The sequence below is a fragment of the Paramormyrops kingsleyae genome, chromosome 6 (assembly GCF_048594095.1).
Source record: "Paramormyrops kingsleyae isolate MSU_618 chromosome 6, PKINGS_0.4, whole genome shotgun sequence".
Lineage (NCBI taxonomy): Eukaryota > Metazoa > Chordata > Actinopteri > Osteoglossiformes > Mormyridae > Paramormyrops > Paramormyrops kingsleyae.
Genome location: NC_132802.1, coordinates 34,747,279 through 34,768,916, shown reverse-complemented (window position 1 = coordinate 34,768,916; position 21,638 = coordinate 34,747,279). Strand labels below are relative to the sequence as shown.

Sequence of the window (21,638 nt, the reverse complement as noted above, 5' to 3'; positions counted from 1 at the left end):
GTTCTGATGACATGCATGTCTGTGGGGCCAAAGTGTTCTAGGCAAGACTAAGTTGGCAGATTTCACCATAGTGCAGCTTGTATTCGCCTGGTTCAAGGTTTGAAACTTGTGAACCGTTTATTTCTGTTATTTTCCATTTTTTTTTTCCGGACTGCAGTAAACCGTGGATAACTGAAACCACAGTTACTGAAACCGCAGATACAGGGGTCCCACTGTAAAGCAATAAATATAGTCTATATATGCAGAAGAGGGGAAAACGCTTTCCGCACTCACCGCAGTGGCAGCCTGAGGCCCAGTTTGTGGCTGCCGAGCCTGAGCCTGTCCAGGCTTGGCCTGCATCTGTGCAGCCTGTGTTGCTTGTTGCTGTGCTGGCCCAGCTGGCTGTTGCTGTCGTGCTGTTGAAGTCTGTGGCTGCGGCGGTTGCTGCTGCTGCTGCGGCTGCTGCTGCTGCTGTTGCTGCTGCTGTTGTTGCTGCTGCTGCTGCTGCTGCTGCTGCTGGGTGCGTGGCTGCTGCTGCCCCTGGGGCTGTAGACCATCCTGCTGCTGCGAGGCAGGCTGCCGGCTAGATGGAGGCCCACCAGACGACCGCTGCTGCTGGCTGGATGCCTGCTGCCTTGACGAGGATGGGTGGGATTGTAGATCCTGCTGTTTCCTGGATGTCTGTTGATGGGGGGATGAGGACGATTGCTGCTTCTGGGACCTCTGGCTGGAGTGGTGGTGGGTCGATGGATCACGGTAATCTGAAGAGTGGTAGCCCTGTGAAGACCGGGAGTCAGTCCCACCCCTTTTTCCAGAAGAGGATGACACCTGCCGGGAATCATGGCGTACTGAGGGGTCCTTCATGTGTCCTTTAGAGGACCTAGAGGATCTGGGTTCTTCAGAGTGGCGTGAAGAAGAGGAATGTCTCCCAGAGGTGCCACTGTGATGCCTGTGGTCCCGAGATGAGTGGCGTGGGTGACCGTAGTCATCTTGTGGCCAGAGATCCTCATCAGGAGGTTCATCATAGTCGTGATATGTGTGCTTGACATGGTTTCTCCGTTGCGAGGATGAGTGGCCACTGCTGTAGTGTCTGGACCTGTCAGAGCGAGCATCCCGCGGCTTCTCAAACCAGTCTGTTTCTTCCTGTCCCAAATGATAGGCTTTGGAGGCACAAAAAAAACAGTCAGTTGCTATATTTAGTAATAGGAGAAGCAAAACTCATGCCATGCAGGAAAAAATAAATTGCCTACAATGAATAGCATGCAGGAAACAAATCCCATAAATCCACAAATTTAAGAAAGACAACAAAGAACTACAACAAAAGATAGCAAACAATGAGAAAGCTACACAAGGTCATCAAACCCACTTACTAGATAGTTTGAAAACACAATGCTGCATGAAACATGCTAGAACACAAACGAAACGGACTTATAGGAACATGCAGTGTCAGTACTGGGCACAGCATTCACACTGACATCCAGTTCAGACAAGAGCAGCTAGTTGCTTAAAGACGCAACACTGACATGCAAATTTTTCTTTTGGGTGGGGGACGTTAAGGTAGGCATTGTTTGGCATTCAGCTCCAATTACCTTCGCTGTCAGACACAGCACAATGCATATCATCTATAATGTAAGAATCATCTGGTTTGTAGACATGGCTCCTCGGCAGGTCCTTCATGTGGTCCTGCACATCAGGCAAGGAGTGGCTAGAGCCGTACTGATTCCGAGCGTCAGCTGGCTCTGGCCCTACTGAGCCTCGTCCAACGCCCATGAGCTTCCCCACAGGGCTGAGCGGGCTTTCCTCCTCTGAGGTTTGGGAGCGCATAGAGGGCCTGCCACGGCTGTGACTACCCCTGTGTGAGCGATCCACGGTGTCCCTCTCGTAGGACTTGCTCCTATGGTTGCCCGAATCTCTCGAAGATATCTTGTCCATTCCGTAGCCTGTCGATCTTGACCGTCCGGAGCTGTACATGCGGTCATCTTCCTCAAGTGCCTCACGACTGGACATGCCATAATACTTTTGTTGATCATAGACATTCTTCTTCAACCCATAAGTGATCTCGTCCTGAAGCTTCTTAGCCCTAGATACAACAGTGCAGCTACCACCAGTAGAAGTAGTTATAGTATATGAGGCCAGATCAGACTCAACATCTTTTGCCTCTTCAATAGGAGAGAATTTAGAGATCTTCTGCTCCATGCCTTGTTTTCTGTGTTTGCTTCGTTTGGAGGACATGACAGCTGGAGCCAGACTTTTAGAGGAATGCTTCTGCACTCCCATGCCAGAGCTGCTACGTGTAGAGTGCTTGTAGTCATCATAGTAATATGAGCTTCCCCCACCCATGCTGCTGCCCATTCGGCCATGACTGTCTGAACCTCGTTGGTGGTAGCTGCTGGTGCTCTTACCCCTGCTGTGGTGGTCATACAGGTCTTCCTCAGACTCCTCCTCAGTCCTGCCGTAGGAGCTTGTTCTTGTGGAGATGCTCTCACTTCCATACCGTGCACTTGTAGGGTGTCCATGGGATTGCAGTGTGTCGGTCTTGTGCATATCTGAGGATGGAGCCATGCTCTCTTTCGTCAGCTCATTAATGTCATCTATCATGACATAATTTCGAGGTACATTTTGCTCAAGGTTAGAGTAGACACCCTCTGAAGTATAGGCAGATGATGGACTGTCAACTGAGTGGATCCGGTCAGACAAGGTTGTCTCTGGAGGTTTGTATGATCCGTAAGTGTTGGACATAGTTGTATTATACTGTCCATAAGTATTTGCTAAGGTTGTAGTGTACTGTCCATAGTTATTAGACATAGTTGTGGAATATTGCCCATACGTGTTAGTTAAAGTAGTGGTATATTGTCCATAAGTGTTAGTCACAGTTGTGGAGGTGTAGGTAGTATCTTGAGTTAGGTTGGTGACAACTACAGTGGGATTGCTGATCACCTCATAATTTGTTGGAATTTTCTGCTCTAAGTCAGCTAAGGAGGTCTGCCGTGGTCGCTGGTGAACGGTAAGGATTTCAGCTTGTGGTTGGAAAGACTGGCCAGTCTGGAAGCCTGTTTGGGTGGGGTATGGCAGGGTCTGTGATGGGTATGGGGGTGGGCCTGGAGGAGGCTGGAATCCCAGGTGGGGTGGTTGCATACCCAGATCTGTTTGATAGTTAGGTTGACTCTGGGGGAAGCTGGGAGGTGGGAATGTGCCCTGATAATTTGGGGGAGGTTGGTGGGTCTGTAAGGTACTTGACTGAGGAAGAGGAAGAGCTTGTGTAACTGTTGGGTATTGTGGAGGCTGGAATCCTGTTTGCTGATAGGTTGGGGTTATCTGTGGAGCTGACTGACTTTGTGGGTATTGGTAGGTAAGGAAAGATGAGGTAGGGGGATACTGTGCTGTGTTCAGATCGGGAGTGAACTGACTGAGTGGGGCAGTACTCGGTCTTGAAAGAAGCCCATTACCTTCATAGGTGCTAGCCATAATACGGATATTGTTCAGCTCACTGTCTGACATGTAATCCCGGGTATCACCCATGCAGCGGATATAGGCCAGCTCTCTCCTCTCTCTTTCTTTCACAAGTGTCTCCTTGCGCTGTGTGATGCCAAGCTCTAGGTACCGCAGCTTGGCATCAATCTCCTTCTCCTCCTCCTCCAGCTCTGCTTGTTGCTTGCGCAGCTTAGTGGACTCCTGTTCCACCACCTTCAGCTCATGTGTGAGGTCCTTCAGGAGGCTTGGCTTGGTGGCCATCATTGGTCTGGGCCCAAATTTCTGAGTCAGAGTTGGCATATACATCTGAGGCAAGGCATGGGTAACAATGGGGAGGTTGCTTTCCTCGGGCGGAGGGCTGGGCAGTGTTCTCTTCACTTTCCGCATCAGTGAGCTCTGCTGTAGGGCAGCAAGCTGAAAGGCAGTGATACATGTTATCAGTTGGCTCCGCATAGTAATCCTTACACGCTACAGCTCAATTTGCTTTTAAAACTATTTCTATTTCTCTTATAACCCTTCATGACATGTGTATTTCATTTATAACTGTTTTTGACATATGTATTGTATAGCTGTCATCTGTACTTTTATTTATCCATTCCAAATGCAAGGATTAAGTGTGCGCTTTTGACTTTCTGAAATTATACAGTTCTTATATATCTAGAAATATAGAAACAATGAAATTGCTAAATACCCACTAAAAGTAACTGAGTTCTATAGCACTGCTTATCATGACAAAAGAGAAGGGCCACTTACCCACATCTAATTTTTCCAACATAAAAATATTCATATAAATGCTAATACTAAAATAAATACATTCCAACTGAAGAAACTTTATTTTAAATTGTCAAAAATACAATTAACCATAAATAATTTGAATACATTTAAAAAGAAAACTGATAGCATCAACTAGGCAATTTACCAAACGGGGAGAAATTAGCCACAAAAATAGCCGACAAAGATATTGGTAGTGTTGAGTTGTAATTTACAATGTTTGGTGTTTCTGTAGGCATTGAAAGGGACTTGCTGTACACTCACTGATAAGAACTGCATTCTTATGAATGTTTCGTATTTGGCTCTGATGTTCTCTTTCTGCAGTGACACAATTTCTTTCTAAAAAAAAAAAGTTGCAACTGAGTATCTGAGAAACTTGCAAGATGAAATACTGCCTTCATTAGTTTATATAATTCTTATTCATGTTTTGTCTTGGGTATCTCTACTGATTTTTCTGATTGCATCCGGTATGTAAAACTTGTCTGATCCAACCTACCTGGCTTTGCAGAGCTTGTTGGTGGTACAGGGAGAGTCTGGCACGAGCAGTGTCCTCTGAAGTGGGGCTGAGAGGTTTGGGGTCTGACAATGATCGCTGTACGGTCTTTATTGGCCTCGGCAATGTTTGGTGACGTTGGGGACATTCAGAAATGAAATGCTTTTGAGGTGTGACATGGGCTTTGTTGAGCCTCTCACTTGATGACAGAGAAGTTTCCAACAGTCGATGAGGGGAAAGTGGAGAGACGGGTGAGTACAGAACCTGGGGTGACTTGGGAGCCTGACGTACAAGGCCAGAGAGAGACTCATTGTGCAGATGATGGGACTGGTAAGTTATTTCCAGTGGATCAGGCTTCCTTCTCTCAAACTTACTAAGTCCTTGCTGTCGTGGTGAAAGGGGGTCTGCTGTGCCAGAACCAATGATTTGGATACTGCTGGAGTACGGGCTGATGGTGGTGGGTACAGTGAGTTGAGGTGTGATCAGTACTTGAGCTTGGGCATCGGTTTCAGTCTGGCAAGCAAGACTCTCCCCCTTCTGAGTCCTTTCTGGTGCAGAAATATAATGCACAATTTCAACTTTTGGGTCAGGTGTAGTAATATGGATTGCAGGTGAAATTCTCCCTAGCTGCTCTGATTCAGTCTGACATGAACAGTCACGAATCGTCTGGATGGCGATGCTTGACGATGCAACTTTGGAGGTTTCAGCCTTGCTGTCGGCTGTAGACTCAGTATGCTTTGAAAATCGAGAACGTCTGCGCCTGACTGGCTGTTCCCACTCTGCTTTGTCTTCATCATCAGTTTGAACACTACAGTCCACACTTCTCCTGGTCCTTCTCCGTCGTGAAATTAAGAATTTCTCTTCTCCATCCTCATCATCAGTCTGAACACAGCTGTCAACAATCCTTTTCGCAACAGATTGATTTGATTCTCCTTCCAGCCCATCCCTCAGGCGAGGCATTGAATTTCTTTTCTTCATAGCTCTTGTCTCGAGAAGTTCTTCATTATTTCTCAGTGACATCTCAGAAGCAGAACTTGGCAACGGCCTTGGAGGCATCAATCCTTGAACACCTGGGCCATCTCCACAAGGTTGCCAGAACTGTCCATTCTGGGTCCTTTGTAGCTCAGGCTGCATGTCTTGCTGTAATATCCTGCCAGTTTGGTCAATAGTGAATCCCTGAGGGGCACCCTCCCCAGCTACTGGTACCACCTGTATTCCACCTTGAACAGCTGCTGCAGCGACAGCGGCCGTTTTCTGCCTTTTCTGTTCCTCAAGCTGTTGCTGAAGCTGTTGCTGGAGTGACTGGATCTGGTCTAGTTGTTGTTTTTGCTGTGCTAACTGTTCCCTTTGCATAACTAACTGGTTCTCCCTCTCAGCTTGTTGCTGCTGAATGACCTGCTGCTTGATAGTCTGCAGCTCTTGGATTTCACGCTGCACTAACATTTGTTCTTTCTCCCTATGACGCTGTAGCTCCAAACGCTCCCTTTCAAGCTCTTCCTGCAAACGTATTTGGCGAAGTTTTTCCAGTTCCACACGCTCTCGTTCTATATTCAGCAGTTGCTCCTGTTGTCGACGCAGCCTTTCCTCCTCCTTCTCTTTCTCGAGGTTACTGCTGCTGATAAGAACAGTGGTTCCAGGGGCTGTTGCAGCTTGAGTAATCAACTGGGTTTGGGCTTGAAGTTGTGTTTGTGGTTGTGTCTGGGGCTGTGTTAGAGCTGTAGGAAGTTGAGTTTGAGGTTGGATTCGAGGATGTGGACTTTGATGTGGGAGTGGAGCTTGATGTTGTATGTGTGCTTGGGTTAGCATTTGAGAGTGAGCTGGGCTTTGCATTTGGGGATGTATTGGCATTTGATGATGAGCTGGAGATTGAGTTGGCAATTTAATTTGTTGTTGCATCTGGGGTGGTACTTGTGGCTGAACCTGAGGTTGAATTTGCTGCTGTACTAGCATTTGAGTTGGCATTTGTGATTGTGAAAGTTGCATTGTGTGATGTAGTTGTGGTTGTTGGTTTGTAGGTACAACGGATGGAATCACAGATGGCACTAATGTAGCAGGCATACTTGGTGCAAGTCCACCTAAGTGGCTTGCAGTTTGAGTAACCTGAAGAGGAGCAGCAGTTCCCATTGTAGTAGTTGCTGAAGTAGTCACTGATGGCTTTCCTAGATATACAGGAGTGTCTTCAACTATATTTGTAGCTGGTACAGTTACAGGTCCAGTGGCAATTGGGAAACGGTTAGGAGGAGGATATCGGTAAGGCCTTTGTGAGGACAGAGGCATCCTTGGAGTTACAACAGGCATTCTGGTCAGACTAGCTAAAGGTACAGCTGTCATAGTAGTTGCAGGATAAGGTCTGTAAACTCCTCTAAGCATTGGCTGTAGTACAGATGCAGGCTGGGTTGTGATTGGCAAGGTAGAGGCAATAGGGGTGTTAATTGTAGAGTATATCATGCCATCTGCAGCCCTGATTGAAGATGGGTGCAGTGCTCTCAGGCCTGCTTGCCTTATGCCTGCTAGATTAACATAAGGTTGATTAGTCTTCCTCCCGTCGGTACCGTACATCAAACTGGCTCTTATTGATGCTATGCCTTGCAGGTTGAGTGCACCTTCAGGACCAACTCCCCTTGGAGAGCCATACTGCAAAAGTTCTGGATTACTGCTATATCTCCCACCAAACTGGTCCATTGAATTCAGAGCTGCACACATTCGACTGATTTCTCTGGCAGTAGTGGCACTATACTGGGCTAAATTAGCTTCCTGGGTACCAGAAATTTCACGTGAAGAATAGCTGGAGTCAGTGTTAATGTTTGACATGGAGCCATAGCGCCGTATAGGTAAGGATTGACCTGTGACATCTCCCTGGTGACGAAGATCTGTGTAGGATCCATACTGCGTACCCATGCCAAGGTAACCCCCTTCATAAGTTTGTTTCATAGTGCTTAAATCCATAGCTAATTCTCCAGAACCTTGCAAATTAGAATCATTCTTTGTCTGGTAGTAATGGATTCCAGTTTCTGAAAGATTAGTGTCTGAAATGGATGGTGGTAACCCCTCATTCAATGGCAATTGATCATATTGAAGGTTTTCTGGTCCAGACTCTTGCATTCTTTTCCCATATAACTCTGAAGAAGGATGGGTACTCTGCACAGCTTCTGCTGTCTGAGTTTTCTCTGCTGCTTTTGGCTTCTGAGTAAAGGGGCCTCCACTACAACTTCCACCAAAGGGTAGTCTATACACAACATCACAGCAAGCCACCTGATTGTCTGCTTTGATCTGACCAGTTAAATCAATTGCATCTGCAGTTTCTTCTGATTTAACCAGTTGGCTCATTGGCACTCGTGAAGTATTGTCCAATTGCACCATCATAACTTGAGGTTTAACCGTAGACAAATTCATGACATTGTGTTTAGTCTTAAGGTCCAAGGTCCCAGCACCATAAATATCTTGAGAAAGGCCAGTTGCAGCTTGATCAGAAAGAGGGGATGCCCTGGGAATTGCACTTACCACAGCCTTAGTAGTGCTAGTCTGACTCACTAGCAAATCTTTCTTAATCAGTGGTTGAACTTGATTAGCAAGGTTAAATCTTGAAAAGGATGCTGCCTGCTGCTGCTGCTGAAGCTGATGCTGCTGCTGATGATGCTGCTGTAGCTGTTGTTCTAGCTGCTGTTGCTGCTGCTGCAATTTTTGCTGCTGTTTCAGCAGTTGTTGCTGCTGAATGCTCAAGTCTTCTAATTTAGCATCTATCTTCGGGATGGAAGGATCAGTTACCGGTGGCTTGTTCTGAGCCAGACACACTGCCGGACCCATTCCTTGGCCAAGGTCTACTCGATTCTGAAGAGGATCTCCATAAATGACAGGTTGCTTTGGTTGTGATATGAACATGGAGGCTGCGACTGTGATACTCACTGTTGTAGCTGTTGACACTCCAACATGTGGATGTTCCTGGGTATTTAAGTTCATTATAAGTGGTTGAACAGCTGTGCAATTATGATTAGGGCTTCCATCAACACCCATGGAGTACTTGCGTGTTTCTGTTGCCAAAGATGTTAAATCCATCCCCTGATCTGTCATGATTACTGGAGTTGGTTTTGATATGGTTCTCAAGTCAACTAAACTGCTACTAGGTAACATTTGGCCTTGTTCCACTCTGGAAGTTCCAGGAACAGTAGAAATTCTACACAAGGAGATATTTTCCATAGACAATGATCCTCGACTGTAAGTGCTTGCTGTAGTTACCATGCTTGTGCCAGCATTTACTTTTTCCACCATCTTTGTCTTATAAATGGTGTGTTGTGGAGAATGGTAAGGTGGCGATGCTGGGGGACTTGTTTCAGCATAAGCATGAAATGTTAGCTGATGACTCTTTGTTGGTGATGAAATGGGAGAAGTCGAGGAATTAACAGTTACAGGCTTACTAGGGCTGGTTGGCTCTGAGCCTAATGTTATTACTATAAATGGAGACTCTTGAGAGGACTGTTGTCTAGAAAGGCGTGGTGAAACTCTGTGTGGTGTCTGGGTTCCTTGTGCCGTAACAGGAGATGTGGCACTAGGACTAGTAGGAGCCACTGACATAGCAGTAATGAATGTTTGTGTAGAGAACTCAGCTGTTGCAGTTCTGGATGGAGAGCGTTTAGGGCTCTGTGTAGGAGAGCCAGATGGGGAAAGAGGAGGGCTTGATCCTTTAAAATAGGAATAAACTTTAGATGTTAGCGATTCATTTTCTCGATCAGAGGATGTTGCTTGAATACCTCTGTTTTCTGCAACCCTTTTTCCAGCACTTTCTCTCTGACTGTAGGCCTGAGTTATCTCTGCTATTTTGCTGGAAACATTTGAGGGAGTAACTGTCTGGCGACTATATTGTGTTGTGGTTGCAGTTTGACTGACTACAGTTTGGGAAACAGTTGCTGTATCTCTAATATAGCTTCCGTATGAAGCAATGGTGGTTGCAACAGCAGGTATACCACTGCTTTTAGTTTGACTCCTAATTTTTTCTCTCTGTCCTTCTTTTGAAAAATGCTGTGTTACTCGAACATCAGGAATCCCTCTTACTACTGTTACACTGGTCTCTGTTCCCGTGGAGACAAATGAGACAGGTGCTGAAAGCTGAGTTGGACTAGTCCCTGGAGTTAGGAGGGCATTATTTTGTTCAAGTAATTTAGCAAAAGCTGAACCAGTATCTAAAAGCTGCTTGTCTGGGTAAGAGTCATCTATTTCCATTTGATCTACTTTCTGCTGTTTTAGCTCATGGGTGGAAGACTGGTGCATTTTTGTGATGTTTTGAGATGTTTGACGAATCTCCTCATAGATGTCACCAGTCTGAGACACATTGTTGTCATAGCCACTTTGATCAAGATTGTTGTAATCATATTCATCCTCATACTGTTCCTGCTCATGTCTTAATTCCTCCTGCTGATGTGAATTGTCATATTGCTGTCCTTGTCTCACTTGTGTTTGCTGCTTCTGCTGTTTTTGCAGCATCTCTGCCTTTCTCATCATTTCCTCATAGACCTCTTCAGCACTTTTCAGTGGCTTGCTGGATGAAGAAGAGGTGGTAGTAGTGGGTTTTTCAGTTGGGGAGTAGAGTGACATAAATGTTGGTAAATTATACTCACTCCCAGACTTATACAGTTTGGAAGCTATCATTTCAAAACCTTCTGCCTCAGAATCAATAGATGGTGAGTATTCTGAGCAGGAAGATCTGTGAAGTTCCTCCATTTCAGCTGCCTGTCTCAGTTCTTCTGTAGGAGATGCATCTTCAATTGGGGAAAGGTTACTTGGAGGTGTCTTGGATCGTTCCCTACGTCTTTGTGCTCTCAACTCCTCCTTGTCCCTTTTAGTTTTTCGAGCAGTGCTCCGAATCCTCTGCTGCTCTACTTCTCTCATCTTTTCCTGTTCTCGTAACAGTTCCTCTTCTTCCCTCAGCTCATCTTCCTCAGATGAATCTTCAATGGTTGGAAGAAGTGGGCCATGAGACCGATGCCGGGCTTTCCTCTGCTGTTTGGCTTCCTCAAGCCTCTGTCTACGACTGGGACTGCTGTCACTATCATCCTCCATGGAAGACACAGATGTTGGAGACGTACCAGATGTATAACTTGGTGTAGTTGCTGGAAGAGTTGAAGAATATTCCCCTCTTGATCGTTCCTCAGGAGAGCCAGTCAGACTCTCCATTTCCAGTTCTGGTTCACGGTCTAAGCTAAGGTCATTCTCATTGCTAAGCTCCATATCACGGCTGTAGCTGCTTGTGTTGTTCAACTCAATGGTTTTGAAACGGCGTAACCCTCCTTGTGAGGACATAATATCTTCCTCTCCATCTTCACCAGCACCCTGGTAGCCATCATCACCTCCTTTACTGTCCTCTTCATAGCTGCTTGAGTGATGTGTGAGTCTGCGTTTCTCTCTCCCAGAATCGCTACTGTGCTTATGCATCTTTTTTGGTTTTTGGTAACTATATTCTTCATCATCTTCATCATTAATGTCCTCATCAGCACTCATTTCCAAGATCTGCCGCCTCATGAACTCTTCATCTGTCATTTCTTTCTCTGATTTTCTTGACCTGCCAGGTATAGGAGAGAAACCACTTTCACTACTATCTTCTACGTAGTCATGACGCAGTTTACTGCTAAAATCATCTGAGGACTCTCCTGGACATTCGCTGAGGTCATGTTGGTCCTCCCAGTCAATTGGGTCCTCATCCTCCTCAAGGATGTCTTCCAGCTCCTCGTCTGAGTCATATGCCTCTGGGGTGATGGACAGAGATCGTGGACGCTGCTTCTTATCATCAACCTCCCTAGAGTCACGTTGGTGCTTCCCCCGTTCCTTCTTCTGCTCCTGATCAGAGATGGACTTTGATTCCAGCAGAGGTCGCATGGAGCTCTCAAGCTTTGTTATCTCAGATGGGCTCGGGGGGCTTTGCTCACCAATACCCCTCTCACTCAGCTTCATCTCCTCTTCTTGGATCAGTCCTGTGATTTCACTATGAGAGCTGGAGATCCCATCAGAGGAATAGCCTGTATCACTCTGACTCTGAGGACTCCGTGAAAGATCCGGGGTGCTGGACTTAGTGGTCTCCTTAAAAACAAAAATGTAGAATACAGACTTAAAGTCAGAATAACAATATGTTGATTTCAATTTTCACATATTATTTATGTACATTTTATTTTAACTAATTTGAATGTGATAATTTGATGTTTGTAATACAGTGGAACCTCGGATTACAAGTAACGCGGTTTTATGAGTGTTCCAAAAGACCAGCAAAGATTTTTAATAAATTTTGACTTGGAAACCGAGCAAGTCCTGGTTTATGAGCGCCAAGTATCATCAAAAATCATATGGCACACATGCGCTCCTTGTTTTTCTTGTTTTTACGTGCGCTCGGCTTCAAAATAGGAAGCACATGCGTGTGCTTCTTGTTTTGACGCCGAGCGCACGTCATCACAACTGAATCAATGGTTATTCACTTTCTCACGCTGCGGAATTGTGGGTAATCGTCTCCCATGCTCGGTCTCAGTCGGCATGCCTCACTCGTATAGTAAAAATTTAGTAGAAAAGCACCACCTTAATAAGGGCGTAGCAGTGCGAGCGATGAATCTGTTGAACGACAATGCAATGTCCATATTTTTGCTAAATCGAAAAGGAGGCAAAATCGGCTTCCTTGTTAATTAAAGTCACACAAACAGAAAAAGATTCCAGTGAGCCAACAGATAGCAGTGATTCCGTTAATTATAGTGAAAGTCGTCCTACAAAATAACCCTCCTCTTCCCCTCTCTCGTCTCCCTCACACCATCCACGATTCTTTTCAAAGGTAAAGCGCAGGTTAATTTGTTTTATGTATTTTTACTTTATATTTTGTATTAATAATTTTTATATGAATATTTTTGAGTTGTGGAACGGATCATATGAGTTTCCATTATTTCTAATGGGAAAATTCGCTTTGATATACGAGTGCTTTGGATTACAAGCATGTTTCCGGAACGAATTATGCTCGTAAACCAAGGTACCACTGTACTTTGGATTTTTCTTTTAATGAAGGTTAACACACAAGCAAACCAATAATCCTTCATCGTTTTAGTCTGTTTAGTTGCCATCTACTTCATCAGTGTTATTTTACATTTTTGAAAACAAATCCAGAAGAGAGAAATGGAAGAGAAATAACTCAACTTTTTGCAATTGCTACACTGTTTAGGTTTTGATCTTTGTTTGTATGCTGCATTGCATTTAGTATCCTAGCAACAAACCAAAAAACAAAGAGCATATAGTATCTATCATCCTTCTTTTGCACTTAGGCTGTATAGGCTGATATAAAACTACTCACATCATGATGCCTAGACTTCTGAGACTCTGTTTTTTTCATGTCTTTGACCACAGGTGCTGTTATGATCTGTTCTGGTGTCCCCTTCTTTGGTGCCAATTTGATGTCTTTGGAAGGTGTCACAGCAACAGCCTCTTTGTCTTGTTTTGGCATAGCCTTGTCCTTCTCTGTGGTCTTAGGCTGTCTTTGAGCCTCTCCATTGACTGCAGGTGTGGCATGGTGTGGTGTGGTGTCATGTCGTGCCTCTGCAGGCTGCTTCACTGCTGAGGGGAGCGGGCCACTTCCTGAAGCAGCTGGAAGCTTCTGCTGCTGCTGCTGCTGTTGCTGGGTTGGGGGTTTCTGCTGTGACGGCTGCTGCATCTGCTGCTGATTGGCCACTGGCTGATGTCGAGGTGATCCTGCAGGCGGCTGCTTTGGCGGCAGCTGAGAAACAGGAGGTGGCATATCTCCCAGACCACCAGACATTAATCTCTGCATTTGACAATTCAAGCAGAGCCATTCTTCCTTCTGTAAAAAAGCAGTGAAAAAATAAAAAGCATGAATTCATTTTATGACCACTGTGGAATTTCTACAGTTAATTTCAACCAAATTAATGAAAAGCCAAGGAACTTGATGCATCTTTGAATGCACAATTTTCTTAATGCTATACATTAGCTACCTTTAAAATGCAATCATAGAACATTCAGGGCAAGGTATACTTACATGCCGCTTATGAATGCATTATAAATGCATTATAAAGGTGCAGTTAAATGCAAAGTGTTACCATAATTTTTTAAGTTACTATAATTATATCACTCTCCTTTTTGGTTTCAGAAAATGGAAAAAGAATATTATATTTTTTAACAAAATGTTAACGCCTAAATATACTGCAAAAATAGTATCTGGCACTTTGTATATTTTATAGAATACACATTTGTGACAGAGTGCCTACTTCTTTAGTGCTATGAAATGTGGTATCTTAATCAAGACGGAAGAATAAGGTCTGGTTAATTCCAGATAATAATTTAGAACCTTTAGAAACAGAAAATTTGCATAAAATTAATGTTCTGAATCCCAAACAAATTGTATTTATGTTTTTAAATAGTCAAAATAATATAAAAAAAAATACTCCCCCATGCCTCATATTACACAGCATAATGAATATGAATGTGCCACAAGTGGGTAGACATCCATTCATCCATCCATCCATCCATCCACTGATCTTCTATAGCATATTATGCAGTGCAGGGTCATGGTAAACCTGGAGCCTACAACCAGGAAATGCAGGACACAAGGCAGGGGACACTCTACATGGGATGCCAATCTATCATAGGGCCAGACAATCACACTCTAAGGCAATGCAGAGACATCAGTCCACCTAATCTCACGTTGTTTGACTATAGGAGAAAATCTGCACAAACACTGATGAGGAAATGGAAATGCCACACAAATAGAGCCAGGGGCAGGAGTCAAACCCCAAACCCAGAGGTGCTACAGTGCCGCCCACTGTGCCTTCAATGTGGCCCCAGCAGGTCAACGGTTACATTACTGTAACAGTCATTAAGCCAAAAAACATACAAAGGCATTTGGTCTGTCACTGTAACATTTATGATTAAACAATTAATGTCTGTGGCAATTCCATGAAATACAGAAAATCATACATTCAAAAATCTATTAACTTTCAAGAACAGGGTTCTCTCAGAGTTGCAACGTATAGTCTGATATTATCAGTGCATTCTTTACTCAGCTTCAATAAATAACAGAAATACAATCAAATATAATATGGAAAATAGTGATGCCTTCAGTGGACAATTCTGTTACAGATCACTGATGGTATCACACACGGTCAATAGGATTCTGGACAGGAGACGATGAGATGGAACTAATGGAACTATTTCGATTATAAATGAATCCATTTTGGCTGCTCGTGAGTTAAACCAAAAAGTTGTATTGGATTTTAAATATTAGATAAATATATTAATCCTTATTTCCATCTATCCATGTTTCATTTAGATATTCTATGTAGGGTTGGGGAGAGACCAGAAGCCAGTTCCAGTCTGCACTGTTCCAGACAGGAATATACCCTGACTCTGTGAGGATGTAATTCCTGTTAACTGAAGACAAGAAGGACGCCATAACATTCAATAATTAAGGGAAAGACAAAATGCAAATTCTTGGGAAAGAAAACCTGACTGTTAATGGGAAGATAAAAGCATTTTCATGACTCAACAACTTTCCCCTTCTGATGATCAAAGCTTCCACAAGCTTACAATGATGAGTTATGCTATCATGGCTATGACAGACTGATGAAAAATAAAGCAATATTGATCAAGGAACATCTCTGTTTTGGGTTTAACAATAAAAGTTCTTTACTCATCACTATGTGATGAAAGTCTCAAGACCTCCTATCTAATTGGAGTAGACTTTCAACAGTCACGGAAACACAATACAAAGTCACATCAGATTTTAGACTTATCTTAAGATTCAATAATACCAACTAATGTTTTACAACAGACATCCAAAAGTATAACTAAAATGTTTCAATTCTGCTGTCAATTTGAGGCTGCCGATCATTGACCTGTAACAGCGTGGAAAGGACAAAAATATTATTTGTGTTTGTGTGTGTGTATTTTGTGTGAATTATTTACTACATATTCAGTTTACACCCTGCTGAATTTCTACAATGCCCCAACCCCATTACTGCGACAACCTAAGATATTTACAATGGTAAAATTATCCTACTTTAGAGAGTGTTGACTTGCTGCTTGTTTGAAATACCAAAAACCATCACAATAAAAGTGCAATTGTGGCCTTCACAAGCAGAGCAATGCCTTTCAGACCTTAAGAAATACCTCTCAAAGTAAATCAAAATGAGCATTTATGTATTACTCATTCTTTCTGCCAGCCAATATTTCCCCCGCAACACCATTACAGGGCTATTTTTTATCATACCTGAAACTGGTCTGTGACATTTTTTTTCCCTTAACACCATGCTACAGGTTTTTCATATAGCAACACAAACACTGGATAAGAAAATGTAGAGACCTTTTATAGTTTCACAGATGGACAGTGGAATGTCATAGCATAGTGCAAGACTGTGGAAGTGCAAACATTTGCAAAATGTACATTCAGTTACAATACTCTTGAACACCGCAGGGCAGGTTTTTAGTGAAGTGCTTTTTCAAATGTTTTGCACAATATTGGGTGTCAGAGTGACATATGTGCAGTCCTGCAGTGTACTGCAGTGGTTGCAGAGCAACTCCTTTTCAACCTTGTAGCCAACCGATCCGGTTACACAGTATATTTCACCACTGTACCAGCCTCACCACTGATTTATCAGGTTTCATAATAACATCTTGACCACATGAGAACAAGGTCACTGAATAATATCCAAACCTTTTTTCCCTGAGCATACTAGCAGAAAAATAAACCCGTTAAGCTACAGTAATGTACAAAAGTCTTAAGCAGTCAAAGGAAAACTTTTAAGCTATTCATCTTGGCAGTAAGTGTATATTTGCTCAGAAAAGAACACAATATAACAGTAAATTAGCAGTATGCTAATTAACAGTAGCACAATAAAAACTAACAAGAATTTCTTCTGTTCTCCAAAAAGTTACTGCTCCCAAACCTAAGGGGCACCTCAGTCATTCCATACGTATTCATTAATTTTCACCACCAGCTCTTTAACTTAATTAGTTAAATAACTTAATAAGGTATTGATTAGCCAAACAAGATGTGTTAGTGGTTGAGTCAAAAAATACATGAGAGAATTGGATTGTTTCTGCAAGTACTGGGGTGACTTCAGGAGACATTTTGAAATGGCTAAGCTGAGAGACATAATATGATAGTTTTACACCATCAAGAAGATCACTACACATGATTTTCTTTGACTGGCTATGATTTTTGCACAACACTGTAAATTTATGTTTAATTCAATTAGCAGATATCCCCACTTACATTAACTGACATAACCAGAGTGACACACAAACTGACAAAAACATAGTATACTGACAACATGCCGATTACAGTATTTTAATAGGTCTTTGTAGTTTAAACTACCATTGGACTAAAAAAACTGTGTAGACTACATTTAGTGGAATAAACCGAGGTCTTTTGAGTCTTTGGTTTGAATTAAAATAAGGGAAGTGATTCAGCAGTTCTGATGGATGTTGGGAGCTGACTTCACCAGTGGGGGGCAATGCTACAGAATGTGTGAGATATGGAGGGGTGCATGTACGCGACATCAGCTATTAAATGTCCAGCCATTGCTAATAATAGAGTTCTGGCAGGGGTGTAAGGATTGATGATGTCCTGTGCATAGTAAGATCCTGAGCCTTCAGTTGCTACTGTAAGTAGACAAGGACCTGTATCACAATTGTTCTCTCGATTAATGTAATGTAACATAACGTAATCTAATCTAATCTATAGTTATTTAAATGAACATTTGGTCATTGTAAGTCAGCAGGATGTTTTGAACTAAGAACATGTGCACAACTATGATGTTGTTAAATTAACCAAAATTAAGCAGCATGCTTTGGAATCATATGTTACATTTTCAAACTGCAAATAGTTTGCAATTTCTAATGTTGAAGTAAACATGACACAGAGAATAACAAGTCCCTTAGGGTAGAAAAGGTGTTGCGGCATATTATCTGCCTCTCTTTGTCGTTGTGAACAAAAGCATCTAACAAATAAATGTAAATGCAATATTGTAACTTCGAGCAGGATGTTTCTTTTAAACCACTTCATTGAATATTCAGGTGTTTTAAATTGGGTAAAATGGCTAAAACCATTAGCATTGTTTTGGATGAATGCACCTGCTAAGCAACATCATGATGAAGAGTAGCAGGAGAATATATCATGTGATATCATGCAGCTAAGAAAGTATTATATCAGTCCCAAGGGATACTAAAATGCCGCTCTCACACATAATCAGTCACCAACAATAATTTATGTACCACTTACTCCTGAAGTTGCTAGCAAAAAGTTGCTACCTCCCAGATGAAAGACAGTTTTCCATTAACAATAACCTGCACGCTGGCATTTGGATACTAATGGATACCACAAGTATTAATCTGTTCACCTGATTTGTTATGTTTTTTAAATTGAGGCAGCTACACCTATACATTGACAATGGAAAGAAAGTTTAGAAAGGCCCTTTCTTACAAGGGTTATATTTTAATGTACTCATAGCCAAGAATCAAGAGAAAATGTCATTCTGAAGTGATGTAGTTACAGATGTCAGGTATGGGGAGCAGAAATAACACTGGCATCTAAACCATTTCCAGGAGTGTGACTTTTCGATCAAGGCACACCGGTAATGTCACTTGTACATGTTGTGATACTGCCAAGTCTCTAGAATATCCGTATAGCCTTCTATAATCACTGTTACAGCAAGTCAGAATCAGACACTCACTGCGGGGGTGGGTTTTTTCGTCTGTCTCGTATAAATCCAGAGTCTGTGATGCTGTCATAGAATTATAGTTCCATTATTGTGGGAAGCCTACTATTACTTTCAAAAATACATTATTAAATTTATATCTATGTATTAATTTATTTTTTGGTAAAGTATAACAAAATGTACTACAACCATACACATTTGTAAAGTAATACTGCATCCTACAACAAGTGATAGAGCTGTTTTGGCCATTCAGTGGCTACTACACAGTTTCAATAATTTCCATCAACTAAATTGATGCGTAATTCACATAAGAAATATAAAAACAACGCTAAATAAGAATTTACTCATGTCATCGACCTTACAGAAAAACATTATATCACTGGATAGCACAATAGCCATGCAATGTCTGAAGCTTAAAATGGAGTTACATTATATAAAATGCAAGTCTGGACACTATGACGAAGTAACTGCGATGACAGTATTGTTGTGCTTGTGTATGTAATATGCAGTGGTGAGCATATCAGCATTACAGTGTGTATTACTGTTTCATCCTGGTCTAGGGTTGGGACGTGATCAGCATGAGGAAATGGGGAAAAGGGGAAAGGGAGGATAAGGGTATAGAGGAAAAAAAAAATGGATTGACACAAATGGCTACAATCAAGAAAGGATGTATTTCAAAAATATGGGGATAGGGGATGTGAAACACCAGGGTGAACTTCAGGAGCGACAAAGGGCAAAACATTAAACGAAACCAGTTAACTAACCAAATCGCGTATCAACGAAAACTCCCCTGACACAAAAGAAAGTGAAAACAAAAGACAATCGCTAACCTACTCTTACTATTCACAAAACAGGGACAAACGAATTACGCACAGAACACAAACGGCAGCCACTCCCTACAACCCTAACACATATTTTTATATGCAAGCTATTTACAGAGAAGAACACCAGGCAACTGAATCTAAACCGTAATCCAAAGAGAATAGTCGTTAGTCAAAACACAGGTAAACAAATACAAAAGCTGAATAACCAAAACCAAATCCAAATCCAAAACAGTGAGAATCGAGAGCCAAAACAGATCGTAACAGGACGTCAAAATACAATAATCACAAGCGAAGCAAAGATATCAAGCACGAGCAAAAGCTATCAGATGGGGTTGTGGGGCTTCTTTTATAGTCCTGGAGCGGCGAGGCGGGAAACAGGAACGAGGTGATGAAGAACCAGTTTGTCCAAGCACTTAGAATTCGTTATATAACTTTTGTATGTGTCCTATATACTTTAAATGGATATGTTATGTATGGCTCCTGAAAAAAATCCTACTTTTTCAGTTATATGGAGACAAGACATGTTTCTTTACCCCGCTGCTTCCTGCAAAGTACTGCTCTGCCCCCACAGGCAATCTTTGAAGGTAATGGTCCTTTGATAATATGGCCTCAGTTCACTGGAACATGTACCAAAACTCATTATGCTGCTAATTAAAGATGGAGTGAGAACAAGAAAATGATTATGGGCTTGAAAAGGGACGTTTAATGCAACTCTTTTGATGTTTTTGTCCCTCCCAGCCATTACATGAGATCCCCAACAAGTGGAAACTTAGAAATCTGACATTCAGGCTATTTAAATACTGAAAAATGAAAATGAAACCAAATAAAGGTCTCCATTCATGATGCAAGATGCTTTTAACGTGAGCTCATAGCAGTCACATAAGAAAAGCCGCACGGCAGCAATAAATAGAGGTTAGATCTACCATGAAATTAACTAAAAAGAAAATGCTGGACATCTAGTTGATCTTTTGTTGTTTTATGACTTATTTATTTCACACTATAAGTGAATTAACATGCGGCCACTTTAGTTATGCTTGTTCCCTGTAAGCAATCTTGCATGAAAGATTAATGAAGTCCTTTGGAAAAGTACAGTGGGGAATGATCGCAGCCTTTAAACCGGGATCTTGTGGATGTCTCTGTGCTATCAGAGTGTGGCATGTGCTGTAAAGCAAAGGTACTTTAGCCCATCTGCATTCATCTGATAAAGACTTGGACACTGACCTTCCTGTGGTCGTAGTGAGAGTTGAAAGGAATAAATCCCTCTTAAAGCAGAGAGAAACTTTTGACATCATTATTTTCAAATTTAGCCTGTGGAGCGTCATCTTTATTTAGTTTAAAAATGGGCCGCAGAAGCATGACAGCTAATGACAGCTTTATAAATAGATACACCGAATGGCACCGTAGAATGCAACAATTATTATTATTATTCAGTCCTTCATTATGGTAAGGAAGACTGTCTGAAAGTGACACACCGTGCTTTGCCAGATCATGGATGACAAGACAAGTAGATTAGCTACAGGAGCAGTTAGAATGACAGAAGGCAAGGGGTATGGAGGGTAGGGGCATGTCCCTACCACTATTGTGGGAATATTGCTGGGTGAAGGGAGTGAACATCTAACTCTGTTGTTCGTTCAAGTGCTGGGCTTTGACCCTAAAAAAGTAAACATAAAGCCTTGAAAACTGCAATCTGCTGTAAGACATGTTGGAAATAAGTGAGTGCTAAATGACTATAATGACTGCTGGAAAAAATGAGAGCTGAAGCCTCCTGTAAGATGAAAGCGTCCTCCCCCGTCCTGTGAAGTTTTAGCTCAAAAACGTCATCCGGGAAATTAAGCCCCTGGGAAAATATATCAGCACTTTTTCTTACGTCTCTGGCTCTGGAAGGAGTAAGATCACACACAGTCCCTGAAATGCTCACGATTTGGAAATGCTCTGTGTGGGCAGCTCACGTGGAGAGCCCTGGAACAGCCTAATTCACTGTCTTCCCATTTTGGTTTGGAACAGCATGATATGTCTTTCAGCTCCTGAGGCATGATGGTAATTGTTTTACTTTACCTCCTCCTCTAATGAATGCACTGTGCTTATGTATATGCAAGATAACACTGTGAAAAGGCAACCTTCAAACACAGACTGAAGTTATGTAAAAAAATGAGAGTGGATGAGAATGTGTCAGACCTGTAGGAAAGCAAGAGGATGAGTAATGCTTTGATGTTTTGAGCCACCAGTCCCTTCCTATATGTAATGTAACCAAAGATAGATTACAGACAATGGACCCCCCCGCCCCCCCATGGTTTGGTAACTCCCCTCGTAATAAAAGTAATTTGCAGTGTAAAAAAGTTTAGACACCACTGACATACAAATTGGCTGCGCAGGAATGGTTGAGGTCAAGGCTAAAGTTACATATTTTACTCCCTG

General features: G+C 42.5%; 1 protein-coding gene across 4 annotated transcripts in view; it reads right to left on the bottom strand.

The window, feature by feature from the left end:
* Positions 1–21,638, bottom strand: part of bsna (bassoon presynaptic cytomatrix protein a) — a 139,405-nt gene that overhangs the window by 23,951 nt on the left and 93,816 nt on the right. For 2 of the 4 annotated variants that reach the window (XM_072713119.1, XM_072713120.1), the window contains exons 4-8: positions 13,023–13,526; positions 4,718–11,779; positions 4,486–4,560; positions 1,569–3,864; positions 274–1,139 (exon numbers count right to left, since the gene is read on the bottom strand). In XM_072713119.1, the coding sequence (XP_072569220.1) occupies positions 274–1,139; positions 1,569–3,864; positions 4,486–4,560; positions 4,718–11,779; positions 13,023–13,526 (10,803 nt within the window). The remainder of the gene's footprint in view (positions 1–273; positions 1,140–1,568; positions 3,865–4,485; positions 4,561–4,717; positions 11,780–13,022; positions 13,527–21,638) is intronic. The other 2 variants (XM_072713122.1, XM_072713121.1) reach the window with 2 other exon arrangements.